At 37.2% G+C, this 19,451-nt stretch overlaps 1 protein-coding gene across 1 annotated transcript in view; it reads left to right on the top strand.

The window, feature by feature from the left end:
* The first annotated feature begins 2,668 nt into the window (after positions 1-2,668).
* Positions 2,669-19,451, top strand: part of galnt18b (UDP-N-acetyl-alpha-D-galactosamine:polypeptide N-acetylgalactosaminyltransferase 18b) — an 86,632-nt gene continuing 69,849 nt past the window's right edge. The window contains exon 1 of the mRNA XM_044096508.1: positions 2,669-3,177. Coding sequence (XP_043952443.1) covers positions 2,940-3,177 — 238 coding nt within the window. The 5' untranslated portion in view covers positions 2,669-2,939. The remainder of the gene's footprint in view (positions 3,178-19,451) is intronic.

The raw sequence follows: 19,451 nt of genomic DNA on the forward strand, positions 1-19,451 counted from the left end.
CACGCAAGTGCTGTGAATTTTGTACAGCATGCAAAACAACTCCAAAGGTTTTATTTTCTTAATGCATTAATTCAAGGACTGTTTAGAGCAACTTCAGCACTCAAGATCCCTTAGACAATTTATTGATTTTCAAGAGAATCAAATGCCTTAAGAAAGTGGTGAGCAACTGCAAAGAGAGGGAAAAATGCTGTTTCATCACACCCATGTTCCTAGCAAACAGAAAACCCTTTCACACAGTACAAACTCAAGAAAATGACCTTTTTGCACTTTGGCAGCTCTTTTAGCTGAGATGAATGACCCACCACCCAGCACTGAGTCATATAGCCATAACACAAAGGAGAAGGGCAGTCTCTGGATGTTCAATGACAAAGTACAAAATAAAGATAATTATCTTCTGACTTACATAAGGTCAACAAAACCAAAACAAAAACTTGGGAGTGTTTTGTTAAGCGGCGCTAAGCAACGCCTGACTCATTTTTGCCACCTGAAAATGAGTGAATAGCTAAAGACATTCTCTTTACTAAGTTTTACAAAGACATACATTTTGAGTAAATGTTTACATATGAACTTGCTTCCCCTACTGCAGGGGACACACCTAAAATTACCTTCCCCAATGTACCAAAAAAATGGTTCATTGATGAGTTCCTGTACTTTATTGGCCAGTGAACTCCCCTGACATGAAGCCCAAAGAAAATCTATGGGCTGTTTTCAAGGGGAAGATGAGAGACACCAGAACCAACAAAGCAGATGAGGTGAAGGCAGCTATCAACGCAATCTGAATTTACATACATCTGCGCAGTCCCACAGGTTGATTGCCTCTATGCTACGGCACACTGATGCAGTAAATCATGCAAGAGGAAATCCTCTTGGATTTAACTGCATATAAACTTAGAATTTACATAAGATTGGCAAAATAGTAGAGAAAAAAAGAAAAACTATTGATAGATTCATGCTGTGGCGCTTGTTATAGTGACAGTGTTTCTGTGGCCAAAAAATGGAAGTGAACCACAAAATATAAGTAATAGTAATAAAAAGTAACAGGGCCAAGCTAGAGTAAAGATGTCCAGCTTTCAAAGTGAAAATATGTTAGACAATTACCTACTCTGTTTGTTTTTCTCCTACAGACTAAAATTTCCAGGATTAAATTAAACATTCAGTACATGAGGAGATTGGTAGTGTCACCGAGTTTCACAAAAAAGACAAAACACTTTTAAGCTGCTAGTCTTTCGACTTCCTGTAGCCGTTGTCTGTGTATGCAGTGCTAATGATAGCTTGTACATAAACCAAAATAAAAATTGGATTTTCAGATCCAGGTGTGTTACCTATCTTTATGTCCTCCTTTAGATCAGTGTTACAACTTACTTACTTTGTTATTGCCTCTACTTATTAAAAATAAAAGTTTGTTGCTGCTTTCTGTTGAAGTTACTGCTGAGTAATTTGTTATGTCCTCCAGGAACCACAAGGGGACACTGCAGCGGTTTTGCAATCCAGACCAGTGATACAAAATAAAAAGACTGGCTGCACTTGAAATGCCCAATGAGAAGTCAACGAACTGGGTAATTCTGCACAAGCAGAAATTTGCCAGTGTTAGTTCGGTTTCCTTTGACAGTAATTCTTAAATATTGGCTGAGTCGTACTCATGAAAACATATTAGAAATCAAGTGTCACAATATGCTGTTGGTGGTAGAAATGATTGTGACACTGGATTTAATAATTTCACTCTGGCAGCATGCTGTGTTGTAGCAGTCTGGCAGATTGAATATAAAAGCTGTTAGAAAGTGGTCATCTGCCAAAGATGATACTAGAAACTGCTGTCGAAAAAAAACAAAAAAAGTATTTTGTCAACAAGAAAATGTAGAGAAAATCATTGTATTCATTCAACGGCCGCAGGTAATATGCAAATATGAATCTTGTTATTTAAAACTTGCCTTTGGATAAGTTTATCTATAGTCAAAAAGTAAATCACAGAGCCTAACAAAGGACTTGCCAGAAGGGTTCTGAATTAAACTCTCAAATCAGAATGAGGTCGCCATATATCGCAGGTATGACTTTGAGCAAAATCTTCACCAATGACTTAAGTTCCTATTTTTTTTTCCTTGTGGTGAAACCATTATCAAAATAAAAAAAAAAAAATAAGATAGCATGGAGGGAGAGGGCATCCTAACACAGGAGGAAATGAAGAAAGAGGAGCACACAATGCTGCAATGATCTATAAAGGTTAAGGTCATGCTCAATATGTTCCCTGATGCGTTCTCCTGAGCGCTGGTTTAACCACAGCAGCGACCCCTTCCATGAATCCGGAGTAAGGCACACGACCTCTGCACACCTTCATATCTGGCTCTATCCTACGAGCTGATAAGAGTGATGATTGTTTTCTTTGGTAAAATGCAGAGTACTGAAAAATTCATTATACTTAGAATGGATTTGCAAAGGGCAAAGACCATAAATTACATATAAAAGTGTATTATGTTGTTGTTTCAATAGCTGTTTATAGACTCCTTTTTTTAATTGCAAGATAAAAACGATCCGATCGGATCAGAGTGATTCAGCGCGTAGCGGAGACTCGGAGGCTGTCAGTCTTCTCCATCTCTCCCATTGGCTGCAGTGGGATGCGCTCTGTCCCTCCTGTTTTCTCAAACCTCAAATGCAACTGTACGCGCGGAGGTTCGCAGTAGGGCGAGAGAGAAAAGGAGAGGAGGGTCCTTCACCTGTAGATTTCTTTTGTACCATTTACCTGTCTTTCAGCAACGTAACAAATAAACCCGCGGCACTTTTAAAGTAGGCGCTCTGTGCTTGGCATTTTTCGCGCCGCTGCGCACTCGCTAGGAATAACTTTATTCTTGCAGGATTCCTTTTTTCTTTGTGTGTGCGGGAAATTGTCGCCCTGTGCCGCGATCCGAGGGGAGACTGCAGGCTGTGCTGCATGGAGGGATGTCGGCATGGCTTGCACCAGGAGAACCAAAACTTTGGTGTCCACATGCGTGATCCTGAGCGGCATGACCAACATTGTTTGCCTGCTCTATGTCGGATGGGTTACTAACTACATCGCCAATATTTACATTAAGGTCCCCATGCCGTTAGCAGTGGGAAAGTTGGAAGGGGACAAAAAAGGGGACACTCTCCGGATAATGGAGCGATTGGATCGGCTGGAGAGCGTGGTGAACCAGCACATCCAGGGTAAGATTCCAAATATCCAGATATCAAATTACAACTGAGGGAAAGCGGGTCAACGCAAACTGTCTCCCTCCGAGATAAAGTTTGAATGAACTGCCTTATACTTCATTCAAACTAAATGGTAAATGTTTTGGTGTCTGCAGAGAACGTACCTGTTATTCATTGTTTTCTCTTTGGGGACAGTAAGAACTTTTTTTTTTTCCAGCTCTGAAAATCACACACTTTAGACGGTGGAATGAAGAACAAAACAAAAACCGCATCGTTTTGCCGGAGACAAGAGGTGAACATGAGGTGTTAGCAGGCAGATATAGAATAGTATTAGTGTCTGACATTATTGTTGATTTCATGCACAACAAGAAGAAATTCTGGGAGGTATTAAACATTACCCAACAAATTCAAAAATTTTAATAAAACTTGAAAAAAAAAATAGGTTAACCTTAACACTCCCAGTTTACGTGAATGGATTAAACAAAACAATCACAAGATTTGTGGTTTGAAAAATGTCAGAGTTATAGTTCAGTGATGTAATTAATGCTAAAATGTATGTGGCTATCAAGTTCAGCTTCTGTACCTGAGGCAATCATTGGTAATGAACGTCTTAGTTTTAGCCTAAGGGCAGACAGCAAAGACACAGTTTTGTTAAAATAGATTTTAAATAGTTTATTACTATTTCTTTACCTTTTTTGCCACTATCACAACGCAAGTTCTTATTTTTGTTTCTTTCTAACATGAACAAATTAGACGTACAAAAGTAAAATGCACAAAAAATAATAAGATGATAAATTTGAATAAGTACATTTTAAAGTAGTGGGATTGAAATAATTTATTTTAGCCTTATTTAGCTGTTAAACTTCAATCTGACAGTAAATGCGTGAGTAGAAGGCAACTGGACTTTTTCTCTTGTTTCTTTAAGATGTCTCAGCTCTCATCCAAAAGGATTCATCAGTTGTGAACATGATTGGAAGTTAGAGGCATGTGAGTTGTTTTTAGAACAATCAAAAATTAATAGCTCTATTGAAGTCACAAATGGAGCAATTAAGAGATGAGTCATTATTCCTACTCATTATTTAGCTCACTGTATGCATCACTGTTGCTTGATGATCCAAACATGTCCCTAGTGAAGCCATGGGAGTTATTTTGGTCATGTCCCAAAATGTTTATTGCTGAGAAACAGGGGAGAAGAGTCAGGATTGTAGTAGGTGTTAGAAAGCTCAAATCTGAGGCCATCTCCTCTGATTAGTTTTGTATTTTTATGTTTAATCTGGATTCCGTCTTTCTCTCCTCTCTCAGATCTGTCTTCCCTGTTCAAAATGTTCACATTGCTCCATACAAATGCATCTTTAAGATGCAAGTGAACCACTGATTCTTGAGCCGATGAGTTTTTTCTTCTGCACTGGGCCATCCATTTGTGTAGCTGCTGTTTAGTTTCTTCAGCGTAGAGAATTAAACAGTCCTTGCGGTCTTATACTACACCTCACACTACTGAGCTTGTGTTTGAGTGTTTTATCCTTGGGATGAACCGGTCTCTGTCTGAGTGTGCTGTTGGAATATAATGTTTGGAAAATGTCATACTCAGTTTCTTGGACACTTTCTAAACCACATATGGAATGTCAGTGTTCCCCTGCTTCTTCTTGTGTCCCTCATTGGACAGGTTTGAACACTTTCATAAAATCCTGGACACCATTTTCAAGTATTTTCTTGATGTGCAGAGCTCTCGTGACTGGCACGTTATGTTTCAGTGGGTGATGTGATTGAAAAACCAGATGCTGGTCCATGTTTATAGACGTTCAATAGACGTTCAACTCTCTCACTGTGCACATAGCAGTCTAAAAATGTAGGTTCCTCTCTTTGGGATACTCCATTCTGAACTTGATGTTGTGGTTCACTGAGCTGATGAGTTCACTAAACGCTTCCATTTATTCGACTTGCATTTTGATCCAGGTGTCATCCATATATCTGAGCTACTGGATAAGTGTTTTTAATTTTTAGGAGTTCATTGTCTGGCTTTCCAATTGTACTCAAAATAAATCAGTTGAACTTAGACAGTCCTTTTCTAGTCATAGCAGTTGTGGCTCAGAGAGTGGAGTAGTCTTGCAGTCAGAAAGTTGTTGGTTGAATTACATCTTTCTCTTGTCACATGTTCATTTCCTCCTGGGAAAGACACTTCACTCCAAGTTAAATGTGAGTGCATTTGGCTAAGCATGGCTCTTGTGTAAAGCACTTTCAGTGGTCAGTGGCTAGAAAAGTACTTTATAAATTCAGTCCATTTGTCTTTCAAACCACTAAATGGATTTTTACCCTACAAGTATCACTCACTCTGCTACTCTCACAGTAATTTACCAATATGAAGATCAGTCAGCAACTTGGGATTAAGTGGCTTGCTCAAGAGCTCATCAACATATGGTTTGAGCAAGCTGGAATTAAAAAGACAACTTTTAAATAACCAGAAAACTTCTCCTTCCATTGAACCATGTAAGGACATTGATTTAAGTCTAAGCTAATGCATCTAAATAGTTCCACCAGTTTGGTTGGACCTCTATTTGGATTCAGCGTGGATTGAGATTGATCCTTCAGGAAAAAGCTTAACTGGTCTGATATCTCTTTTTAAAGTTTCTGTCTAACCAAACTCATGCATCTAAGAAATATGCAAATTATATTTTCAACTTTTCTTGCTTGCCTCTGGTAAGCTCACTAAGAAATAATTTTTCAAAGTTTTAAAGAAATGTAATCTAACATCTTTTGATTTCTGTTCCTCTGTAGTAATTTGGGATCTTTTTAGTGCTTGAATTCCTTCTTTCTAGTGCGCACATGTTACGCTTCATCACACCTTGTTAATTTATCTCTGCTATGCCTCTTTAAAAGAGCTGTTCTCATCACGGGTGAGAGAAGGCTCATTTTGTGCAGGTCTCTGGCTGAAATGGCATAGAGCTGCTGCAGAACAGAAATCCACTCATGCTTCTTTGAGCAATAAGGCTCTGTGCTCAGCTTGGATAAACATTCCTCCTAGAGGCTGGCCTCCATTTTAGCTTGGCACCAATAGGCATTGGTGGGGTGGAGCTCTGTGGCGGTGCCCTCAGTGACATACCTCTAAAGTCCACGTTTCAGCAGTCTCCATTACTCTGACAGAAAAGAGCATTTCATGCTGGATTGATGCCAAAAAATCTGCAACTGGCTCTCTGTAAATGTTCCCTGTTACATCTAGCAAAAATCTAAATGTTCTAACATATTCTGAGGTCTTGAACACATCTGAGATACATAAAAAAATATTTCAGTATATTGCATACTTTCATATTGAACACCTACAACACTTTCACCTCTCAATAACAAGGAAACAAAATATTTCTAAGCAACAGAGCATATTGAATGATGTGTTTGGAATATCTGCATGCTAGTTCATAAAGGCTCCTAAATGTGATAAAGATGAAATGGCTTGGCCTTGAGTAAGACATTTAGCCAAAACAAAACGCTGGAAAAACAATTATCTATCAAAATGTACCACTTGCATTGCCTTTTCAGTGGAGAAAAGTGTTGTGGTGTTAAATAAATGTGTATTCTTGTAAATAACCATTACAACAATATAATTACTTGTGAAATATTGGTAATGTGTAGGTACAGCTCATCTGTCCCAGCTATTACTAAGCCAGGAGTTGTTTATGTGAGCTTAAAATAATTGCGCTTGATTCTTGATTCTCATCTCCCTGTCCACTTCCTGCTCAATGGGACTTCTTCCATTGAGCTCAATTTCTCTTCAACTGGGTCAATCAGCAAAAAGGCGGCGTTGTGGGCGAGGACATTGATTTTCTGCACTAACTTAGAAATGTAGTCTGGCTGTAGTTCTAGCAATAGCAACGGACACAGTGAACAAGGCTTTTCAGTCCGTGTTAGCCACGCTTCCAAATATTGAATTATTGAATGCCACTGGATTATCTTTATGAGATTTGATTAATGATAACTGAAGAGCTAGTAGGATGCAGTTTTTGTTTATGTTTCTTCTGTTCTTCTAGTCTTTATGTTCTATAATACAACTATATTTTAAGAAATTACCACAAAGACGTAAGTCCCTTGCAAAAGTATTTACAACCTTTATGAAAATTATTCATGAAATGGTATTAGGATATTTTTTGTAGCACACCCACTTTAAATCCATCCATTTTCTAACACACCTATCCTTTCAGGAACGCAAGAGGTTCTAGTGTCTATCTCCAGCAGTCTGCAGTTGAGAGGCAGAGCACACTTAAAATGTACAACTAAAAATCTAAAAAGTGTGGGAAATATTTTCTTCAATTACAACTACATGTAATAACGTAGTTTTTATTTGCGTCAAAAAAGTTTTCTATTTTTTATCTTAGTTCTCAGTATAATGACAAAAATTTGCATCAAACACTTTCTTCTATATTTCTGCTGGGTCCCTATATGACTAATGGGAAACTCCACATTGGGCTTCAGGACTTTTTATGGGTTATTTTCAACTATAGATATGTTGTTGTCAATTTTCAGAAAATGCTTTTTTTTATAGAATGCATGACTGATATTTGGGCTTTCAACAGAATCTTATACTTTTGCTACTCTGTCAGATGTTCAAAACTTGGCAAATTGTTTTTAATCAAATCTTGCTTCAAACTTTTGCACAGAACCTGGAGGCTGGGGGGAGGGAGAGGCTTTAAAATCCTTCTTAGAGTTTTCCAGACAACAGTGGACCACACAAATTACTCACGTTTTTTATTTTTTTTGTACAATCTCCTCTTCAGTTCAACCTTATCAGTGGAGACACATTGTTGATGTTACCATTATAAAATAGCTTACAATTAAGTATAGGCAAAAATCAATGTGATTTTCACAGGAGGCGGAGCGTTGTTGTTAGCAGCTGCTGAAAGTAACTAAAAAGTTACTTTTAATGTAACTTAGTTACTTTCCAAGTCAAGTAGTCAGTAATCTAACTAAGTTACTTTTTCAAGGAGTAATCAGTAGTCCGATTAAAGTTACTTTTTCAAAATAACTATGCCATCACTGTTCACAGGTGAGCAGATGTAATACAAAAATACCATCTTCAAAAACTGTCAAGGCAAAGTAGAGAGCATAAAGATGTATCTATCTAAGATACAATCCCTGCACATTGAACTAATAGGCAGAAAGGGAATGATTTGTCATGTGAGAGAATACATTCTTTACACCATGGTAGCCAATGCTTTGCTTTTGTACTATCATTGAGCTGATCTGAAGACCACTTGACGTTTGTTGGTCTGCAGCTATTGACTTTGTGCCTCTGCATCCACTGAGTCTGCTCTGAGATTTAATGTGGCTCCTGTCATTTTCAGTCACTTCCACCTTGGTATAATACCACTAAGACTTGGCTGTGGGATAATACTGTAAGTATTGAGGAAATTTCATGACTGGAATTATACCACAGGCGGGCTCCTATTACAGCGTCACACTGGAATTCATTGAGCTCCTGGAAACGACCAGTTCTTTCAATTCTTTAGCAAATGCTTGTAGAGCAAGTCTGGATACCTAGGTTCTAGATTTTCTTACAGCAGCAAGTGACTGGAACATACCAAGATTAATTTAAAAAGCAGAATAAGCCCCAGCTAAATAATTTAAATGTGCTTATTATCCAAAATCAAAAGTCTTCTATGTTATTTAGATGATTGTCTTGGATCTGACAAAACTATATTTGGTAATTAAGTTGCTGCATTTTGTTCTTCTGTAGTTGCTGTAAATGGTTGTGCATATTGCTGTCTAACACTCATTGCTTGTTGTTAAAGCCTGTTACCTTAAGAAAGCTTAGTTATGGGGGATATTCTTTTTTTCTGCTAGGGAAATGTCCAAGGGAATTCCTGTCACTCCAACATCATATAGTTGACTGACATCTCACAATAAGATGGGCTGGGGGAGCACTTTACACTTTACATGACTGGGTAAAACAGTCCAGTGTCTGTATAATCCTATGAAAGGATTTGTAGATCAAAGAATTTTAAGGATCTTAAAACCCTGAATCTTTTTTTTTTTTAACCAAAAGTGTCAAATCACAATGACAGCACGTTTCCATGCTTTTTCTTTTCTTTTCCCCTGCCAGGGGGTATTTAGTGGGCTCTAGTGTTCCTTATTTGAAAGTAGGCTGACAGGAAAGGGGGAAGGACATGTGGCAAACGTCGGCCAGGTCCGGGAATCAAACCCGCGACCGCCGCGTCGAGGACTGAAGGCCTATCACGCTATCCCCTACGCCACCACAGCATGCCCAGCTTTTTATTTTCTAAAGAAAATATTTTGTAAGACAAACTGGAACTCATTTTTCTTCCAATGCAACTTCTGAACTGGATCTATATGTGGGAGACTGAATCTCAAATAAAGTGAAGAGGCAGAGACATTTTAGCTATGTAAGAATACATTATATTCCAAAGCTGGGATGTCAAACAAGTACAGAAGTTGTAAATTCTGACTCACACTTTTCATTTTCGTACTACTGTGACTCCCACACTTGATCTGTCCTTGCTCACATTTCCCATCACATGCACTTTGTGTTAGAGCTCTGCAGGGCTGCATGTGAGGCAGCGAACAATCTCTGCAGGCTGACTCACTGCTGACAGCAGAGATGTATCTGGTGTCAGCTTCTCACTCGGTGTGAGACAGAAATATTCCACGATGTGATAAAGTTAGGCGGGCTGTTACCAAGACAAAAGCAACATGGCGACAGCAATGTAAAGTGGCTCCACTTTCTCTTAGATTGAGCACTGTCAGTCGTGGAGTTTCTAATGGAGATAGATACAGGTTTCCACATGCCCACCATGAGTCTTGTTCTCTGGACTCTTAGCTTTAAGGCTAAAGTCAAGCATTAAGCAAAACTCTGGCAACTTCATATTTAAAAAAAAACCATCAAGTCTTTACACACAAAGAATTGGCAACCACTAATGCTGTGGATCTTGAGGGAATGTCCCATTGCTTCATGGTTATTTTTAATTACTACCCTCGTGACTAAAAATTACAGGCCAAGAAGAATCTCAAGATATCGTAAAGTATCTTCTTGTGTATATATGAACTAAAAAAATACAAACTGGTTTAGTTCAAAACATCTTATTAGTCTACAGCCTCAGATTTAATGGGAGACATTACCAAAGCCATGTCTGAGCAAGATTAGGTTTGAAAGAATGTGATCAATTGTTCATTTTACCTGTGTGTGTGTGTACTGTGAATATAGTGAGTTTCATGTTTTAGCAGCCATGAAGTTTGTGAGACAACATCAATACATTACTGCTCGCATAGCTGAAAATGACTGTGACATGATTGCTTCAAACAAATCCTGCCACCAAGTCAATTGGTGAATCTGCTGATGCTTAGAGGACAGTTATATGCGGGTATTTATCTGATGGGATTCTAGCAGAACACTAATCAGTGCAGTGCTGGCTTAAATGAGATTTGGAAACACAGTGGTGGCTGCTTGTTGAGCCACATGATGGTCTGCATGTTTGTACAGGCTGTGGTATGCAACGCCACATGATTCACTAGGCCATTTGGAGAGCAAGCTCAAAGCTGTAAATTTATAGGATGACATCCTTTTTTCCCTTTTAAAATCCAAATTTAGAAACGTTTTGAGTGGTGGAGTTTTATACACAAATAAATGTCATGTATGTATGGAAAACCTAACAAGCCAAAGAAGTTTACGAGACACTCTGAATATGCAGAGTGTCTAGTTTTGGTGATGATTTGTCTGTTTCAGTTCATCATGCCAGTTCTTAAGCAGAGTTTTATTTGAGGATTTATTACCGCAGCAGGTACAAGATTGATACTCCAAACTAAATAAATGCTGCTGATATGATGAAGAAGTAACATTCTGTTCTTTAGATCTTACATTCATTTATCATATGTAAATGTGATTTGACCTTGTGCATTGTTATCTAAATTTTTCCTCTTACGTTTACAGGGTTAAAAAGTAAAAGACTGTAATTCAGTTTGTTAATGTGTTGTTTGGATACTGATAACTACCCAGAGTTTTTCTGTAGAGTGACAAACATTAGGAAGATGCCTGATTTTTGTGGGCATAACTTGCTTATATAATTAGTCTTAATAAGGGACAGGTGGTGCAGGTGATGATGAGGAAAGCAGGAACAGCTGAGGACTAGTGCAGAGAAAAAAATGTTTAGTGACGGAACAGCGTTAGACTAGCAGGAAAGCATGAGCAACTGAAATGAAAATGTTACGGTGCTTTTCCACTTAGCCTTTCTGAAAATAACGTCTTATGCCAACTAAAAGCAGAAGCAAGGTAGATGGTTTCCAATAATACACTTTGTAACTGTATTTGATTTTTGGATTTTGATTCCAAAAGTTCTCTCAATTATGTTTAATGACAACATTTCAGTTTTAAACTAATATAGACAATTCTGATTTACCTTCACTGACCTTACTGTAAATAAGTAACATGTTATTTTTAACAAAGCACATAAGAAAAACATGTCAGACATAAACATCACATTAATTGAAAGCCTGTCTGTACAAATATGTTTTAGATAAGTTTCAAAATAATCAATAAGATTGATACGCCACACAACAATGGGAGAGGATTCTACCACTGGGGGAGAACCACTTGAAATGACTGATCCCCACAGGTTTTAAACCTGGTATGTGGGACTAGCAACAGCGAACTCAGAGCTCTGGCAAAAGACTGAGACTCAAGCATGAGCTCTACTGAGTTCCCTGACCATGTAGAGCCCTAAAAGTTATAACAAAAAGTTTAAAACAAACCCTTAAAATACCTAGTAGCCACTTAAGAAAAGCTAAGACAGGAGTTATATGAAGTCCCCTGCTTGCTCCTGTTAAGAGTTTTGCCACAGCATTTTGCACAGTTTGAATGTGATGCATTGCAGATTTGTTAAAATAAGTTAAAAGACCATCGCAATAATCCACTACAAAAGACAGAAGCATTTACAATAACTTCCAGTTCACAACTAGATATCATGTTTCTGAGCTTAGCTTTTTTTGTTTGTTTTTTTCTCTTAAATTGTAAAACCAATTTTGAGCTTGGAATGAAGATCAAGGAACATAAATTGTTCCTTGATCACACCCAGATTCTTCAGATCAGATTCAGAGGATCTAAAGGCACTTTTCCACTGGCAAGACGCTCAGTTAACGTGCCTTTCCGTTTCATTCCAGGTAGTGAGTTGTACATTATACAGTCTGTTCCTTACTATTGAGGGCGGACCGGGAACGTGCAGCGGTTATGGTCATCTCTCCGCTGATGTTTGCAGTGTCATGGAAATTCTTTAATAAAGGATAGAGAAACTGCTGGAATATAGAAAGATCAATCTTTCGAAAGGCTTTATTCAAAGGAGAAAGCTTTCAAAGCCTCTTTCCCTGGACGTCAGAGAAGCAGAGCCCTGAAATGAAGTTGTATACAATCCTTTATATGCTTCACATTTAACCATGTTTTTACACAAAAGTATTGGAGAAAAGACCAAAAGGGGAAAAAACTCAACACCCCGGTAAGTAACAACAAACAGCTTGGTGCATAGATATACAATCTAAACCAACACCTGCTTGAACTATTCTTGCTCTCTGGTGGTTTTCACCCTCATTGTCTGACTTTTTGGGTGCGCCTGCTACATGAAGTATGGGCTAAACTTCTGCTTGCATTCATGAAGGAAATTAAACAGAAACGGCTTTAATATAAGCAAACAGACATATGTATCAGTTCTGCCATTGTAAAACACAGCAATGGAGAACCTCTATGTTCTGGTTCTGATGGACTCGAATAAACCCAGATATTTCATTTGGTCTTAAAGAAATCCATTGCTTGCCCAAACATAATGATAAAGACTCAGATGAGCTGATTAGCCAATCAACTGATGCAATCAAACATCTTTGGTGCCGCACCTGGCTCGGTCCTTCTAGTGGTACCGCTGAAGTAGGTATAAAAATCTGAGAACAGGCAGGTCGAGCCATGCCAAATCTGTTAATAATGGTGGATAATTTGTGGAAAAGCAGCTTTAGGAAACTAATGTGCCTTAAGATTTCAGGAATCTTTTCATCAGTGCAATAATCAATGTAGCACTTTTGTTGAAATTCAGCGGTAAGCAGTTTACATGTCACCATTTCTTAACTCAACCAAGCAAAGTTGTTCAGACTGGAGTTGCATTTTGCTGTGCACATTCACTGAAATTGAAGCACTGATGTCACAACACAGCAACATCGAATATAATCAATACTGCAGACATTGCTGTGTTGAACTGACTGGAGAGGTATGGTAAGACAGAGGTATGGAGCTCCACAAAAACCTCAGAAGAAGACACTGAGCACAACCTCCTTCTTCACATGTAAACAAAAGTTGTTAGATTTTAACGGCGGCAGTAGGATTTCTTTTCTGTCTTTGGCAAATCACTATTAGCTATTTCTAATAGCTAATATTAGAAATAGCTGGTACTGAACATGCATGTTTGTATTGCTTAAATTGACCTATAACGCCCTGCACTATGGTCTGCTTCCTCCTTTTACATTGGTATCCAGTCTGCTAGCCGTTAACATATACAGACACATTCTGGTGCAGTTACACATCCGCACCAGAATTTAAACCAAGCAAACTGAGATCTAGGTTTTAAGGTGGGCTGCATTATAGTTCAATTAATATTCAGACTTTGCCAAACAAACTAGACGTTGGTGTGAATGCACCCTAAGTAAAATAGGTTTGACTTCTAAAGGACAAAAGAACATTATCTTAGCAAGAGGGATTGAACTGGCTTCATTGTGCACACTCCTTAAAGAAATGCAGCTAAATCAGTCTGGTATCCACTAAGGACCACGTACTCCAAAGCTAAGAATATGGCTAAGAGAATCATAATAGAACTGATTCGACATGGAGATTTAATGAGTAAATGCTGGATATGCTCTTTTAACATATTTCTTTGTTACTGCACATTTATGTTGTCAGGTACTAATGACATGGTAAACTTTGATTGCTCTGACAGATTGTGTGAGAAACTTTTCCCTCTACTGCTTGTAATCACTTTTAGCTGGGTCTTGTGCCTGCAAGCCAGAATAGAGAGAACCTATTGATCTAAAGTTAATAACGGGGCTGAATGAAATTTACAAAAGTGTAGAAATAAATAAAAGCAGAAAAACATTTGGAGCAAAACCAACACTGACATTCAAGGTTAGTAACCGTAAAGTAAAACAAGACAAAGCTACAACTAAACTCCAAACCCTAAATGTGAACACGAGTGTTGGGAGCAAAGTGACTCGAAACAAACCTTTTCACAAACCATTCATTTTGTCCTTTTGAAATATTGAATGGATAATGTGTCTTGCAACGGTTTAAAAATATGTGACATGAAACAATAGTTTCACATTCAGTTAAACAAAATCGTTTTGATAAATTGCAAAACAGCCGATTAGAGGCATGTGAAAATTAATTAGCTAAAATGGTGGCATTATTTTTACTTCATACTGGTCAATGAAAAAAAAAAAAAAAAATATATATATATATATATATATATATACACAGAAAGAGAGAATACTTCCATTTTGGGAAGTTGGCATTATTTTTCCATAACTGCAGGAAGCTGCATAAGATGACTCTGGACATAGTTAAGGAGATATGTAAATCTATATTGAGACACTTAAATGCCTTCATTGGACATAGCTGCACCATTATTTGCTATTTACATCATAATCTGCTGTGGATTTCTTTAATATTTAATATATAAAGGTGTGAGGCAGAGTTTATGGAGAGGAGGTGGAATGTAAAATGGAGCAATATTCTATAATTTCATTGAATCGGGTTGTGGTTGCAGGCTGAACAGTCCGCTGGAGAACGTTTTGTAATGAAAATAATCAATTATTTTGGCGTCCAAGGGCTAAATCATCATGAATGGACAAAATTACACTGAACAAAAGGCTCTTACAGGGGTTTGGATCAAAGAGTTTCCCTTGAGACTTTATAAGTGTATCAGTTGGCTATTGCAGAAGCTTTTTAGAGTAGTTTTCTACCCAATTGGGTTTTTGAAATTGTTCCTGCTGGTGAGTCAGAAATCTAGGTTAGAACTGCGTGAAGGTTATATTACAATCTGATTTTATAACAAGCTATTCACTCATTGCTTCACTGTGAAAAACCCATAAATATCCTGAACTTAATAAATTAAACTAATCAAATCACTTGTTCTTTAATTGATGTCTGGCAGTGAAGTCAACAGTTTTAGGGCCATTTGATTTGTTTACTTAAGAAAGACACCAAGATAATCAACATTGCTCGTTGCTGCATCCACTATTTAAAGTTTTCTTATTAAAACGCCTCTATATCCGGAACAGTCTTAGAAACAAAATAGACATTTAAACAATGACGAAACAACAAAGCCTGACACCACAATACTTTTGGCTCAAGATTTAATGCTTCAAAGTCATAAAGTCATACTCTTATTAGAGTAAACATAATAAAATGTTTGCCATGAGGGCGAGTTTCAATATTTTACTCCCTGTCTCTTGTAAAAGCTTCATGTCTTGATCCTGGAAAGTATCTAGTATCTTCAGTGAAGGTAAGTAGCAATAAACATCAAAGTGTTTTTGTTGCCACATCAGCCTTTTCTTACTCCTCACCACTTTTTTATAATTAATGGCACTGAATTAGAAAGTGTGCTCTGGCTCAAACCCATATGCTATTATATACCAGCTGTTTTCTTCACATGTACAAACAACTTCAGGCTAATATTTTCTCTCTTCTCATGAGAGGGAATCAAACAATCTCCCTGTACTCCATTTCAAAGTCAAGAAGGGTTTTTTTTGTTGTTGTTTTTTTCAATGTTCTAGCTTATAATAACTATATTATTGTTGAGGCTGTCAATACAAAATGCCTATTTCAGTAAGTATGGCTTTATGTGGACACACCTGTCAGAATGAATTAAAGCAATCAGATGAAAGTAATCCCACACTTCTACAGTAGTTCTCTTATTAGAGTAAATATAATAAAACTTTGAGGAAAAAAATATCTTTAAAATAAAGTACTGAACAACAATGTTTTTTTATGGCATTGTAGGTATGATACACCTTCTTCACAATAAAAGTGAATTTCCTGTGTTAAAGAGGAGATGAACTGAATAAAGTTACAGAATGTATATCTGGAAAAGGCCAGATTTAGATCTCAAGTCCTCTCAATTCCTCATTTGTTTGCCTATTAATTTCACATTTAGTGATATTATAAAATGTTATATGCTCAATAGTAATCCTGTATATGTTGTGGGGGAAAAGTGCACACATCAGGTATGTGCATTTCATAATATGGTAGATGGGACCTTTGCTACAGAGTGCTTTGAATACAGTGAGAGTAAGAAAAAGTGCTAAATACTATAACTACTGTCCATTGAGGGTGATTTGGCAGATTCAAAGAAGCCTTTTATTATGAGAGTGACTTTAAGGTCATAGTACTTTAGAAGGTTTTAAAAAAGAAATAAGGCAGCGAAAAATCATTATTTCTGGCATACTGTTTGAAATGACAGCTTTATCAATTTTAAATCTAAAGGATTTAAATGATTTACATTTTATCTAGAATGTGGAAGCATAGCAACAGTAACTATTGGAAAAACTTGGTTCAAATTTCACCCCTTCTTTTTCTGTCTTAACTTTCTTATTTAGCTTTAGAAAGCATATTAAACATTATTGACAATGCCATGTAGGTACAACAACCTGCCTAGTATGAGCAGGAAGAGATTATAACAAGCCATTATTCATTTTTAGTCAAAAACACAGCTATCTCAAATTTGTATTTTAGCTACAGATATCTATTTGAGAGTTTCTGCTTGTAAAAATGATAATTTCAGCCAGCCAGTGTTCATTTTAAGTGGGAAGAATAAATGTGTGGTTGGACACAATATATTACCAACCAGCTGAGATCACAGATATGTCATGAAATGATGAACCGACCCAGACCTCTTTCACAAAACACTTTAGAGTCTAGCTTGAGAAGATCTCTTCATACTTTAGTTTGTTTTTTTAGTAAAAGTTTCTGTTAACATTTCAAACCAGTATGTCAGGTAGTGACAGAGGCAAGTTGTTGAGTGTGTGTGAAGTGGAAGTGGAGCTTGTGCTGCTACATTATAATTAAAAGAGCTGCTGTCATGGACTCATGACGTCGACCTTATTTATTAAGACACATCATCCAAGGAGGCGCGAGATTTGAGACAGCTTAAGGATATCTTACATATCCAATATTAAGGAATGAAATTTGATATAATTTTGTGTCTTAGAAAGAAGGCTGTTAAAGTTAGCCTTACAAATAGAAAGACTCCTGTTCTCAATATCTGGAAAGATAATTTTTACCGTGGAGAATTAATTTATGACTTCTCTGGTTAATAAATTGAAAGCTGCTTTCAATAAGTGGAACAGCAAATTCTGCTTGCTCTATTCATTAAACGGTGCAACACAGAAAAAAACAGCAAAAGACAATAACATACTGCTATGGCTACACAGACTCAAAACCAGGATTAAAAAGTTTTCAGATAACATGCCGGGAAATTATACATGTAAGAAATGTCTTTTTTTTGGATATATTTCTCCATGTTTTGTTGATAGATGGTTTGTTTTTTCTTACTTATTTTCACCAAACAAATTAATTGCTCCATTTTCAAGTTTGGTCAAAAATTAAAGCCAAACAAGCAGGTCTTGTATGATGTCACCAAAAGAGACATTAAGCTTCAAAAAATTTAAATTTCACATGTTTGGAAAAAGGTCAAACTTAGATTAAAAGAATAAAAGGTCATTGTACAGCTTTGTGTTGGTGAACCTGTCATTCAAGACTCTATTGACAGAATGAGGATGATTGAGAGGAAACCATTTCCTCTGCTGGTGCTGCCCGTGTTCACAGACCATGACCCGTCTGACACCTGCTCCGGATTGTCTTCCAGAACCATGTGGACCCGCATGGGGTGTGCTGCCTGCATGACTGATATCTATTGTCGGCAAACAATTCCAACTTCAGTCTCACATGGAAACAAAAACCTTAAATAAATTCAGTGACGTCTCACCTTGAGTGTGATATGGGGAATTTAAACTAATAACTGGCTGATTGCAAAACAGGGTTAGGAAAACTTGCAAAACTAGGTTAGGAAAGGTCTTTTCACAGGCATCACATTTAAGAAAGTTGGTTTTGTCCAACTTTGCAGTTTCAACACAACATGAACTTTTCACTTAACAGTGTTTGGTCTCATTCAGCGAGAGCACAACCTCTATTAGATCCGTTATTATTGATTTGAGGGAGGGATTAAGAAGGTAGAGATGGACTGCAAAGTCAGACTGGATTTTGGTCCTAAAACTAAATTTGTCTTGTGTAGCTAGAGTTTAGGTAGAAACAATTGGTTTTCCATTTTTATTCATAACTATTTAGGAACTATATAAACACAGCAGTGATTGTGACAAAGTGAAGCACAGATCAGTTACTTTGCAATAATAAACAACCCCTGAAATAATTAAAAAGACAGATTTTTGTTCTTTTATTATTGCCCTTATTTTTGTGCTCAGACATTCTTTCACTGAATTATTATTTCATAATATTTAGAAAAGTATGTAACTCATTTTTTTACATCAGTGTTTTGTTCCAGAGTCAATTTTACTTCTTGCAGAGTCATTGAAGTGTAAAGCATTTTATTTAAACTGCAAATGTTTTTATTATAATTTAAACCACTTATGCTTGATATATAAGGACTATAATGTGTGCTGCATGAAAACAGGATTAATATTTTTTTGCCTGATAACTTGAATAGGGCACACCTGTGCATAGTTAATGAATTGTGTCAAGAATGGATTCTAATACTTTTATTGTATTTTAATGCTTTCACAGTTCATTTGTTTTGCAATCAGTCAGTTATTAGTTCTTCTATTTATCCGCCACAGAATCTCTCCTGACATTTCAGATACAGCTCCACCATCTGCGCTGCACTGACCCTGACCCTTCCTGCCTTTCCAGTTCTGCTGTTCCTCTGGCAGCTCTGGTTACCTTTTTCCCCCATTTTCTCATTACCTCTTTACACACACACACACACACACGCACCAGCACGCCCACTGGAGTTACTCTCCCTCGTTTGGCAGTCACAACCTTGATTGCTTCGATCCCCAATGGCACTGCCACGGTCTTCACATCTCACAAATTTTGTACTTTTTTTCTCTTACTTCTTTGAGATTCTTTTGCTCCTTTAGCTAGCTATTGGGTTTTTTCTGTCACCACAATGTTTGGATGTGGAATTAAAACACATTCATTTAATTGTTTTTTTTGTGTATGCTTCCCACTTTTATGTGCCTTGTTCTGGTGGTGT

This window comes from Gambusia affinis, linkage group LG02, assembly GCF_019740435.1.
Source record: "Gambusia affinis linkage group LG02, SWU_Gaff_1.0, whole genome shotgun sequence".
In the NCBI taxonomy this organism is placed as follows: Eukaryota; Metazoa; Chordata; class Actinopteri; order Cyprinodontiformes; family Poeciliidae; genus Gambusia; species Gambusia affinis.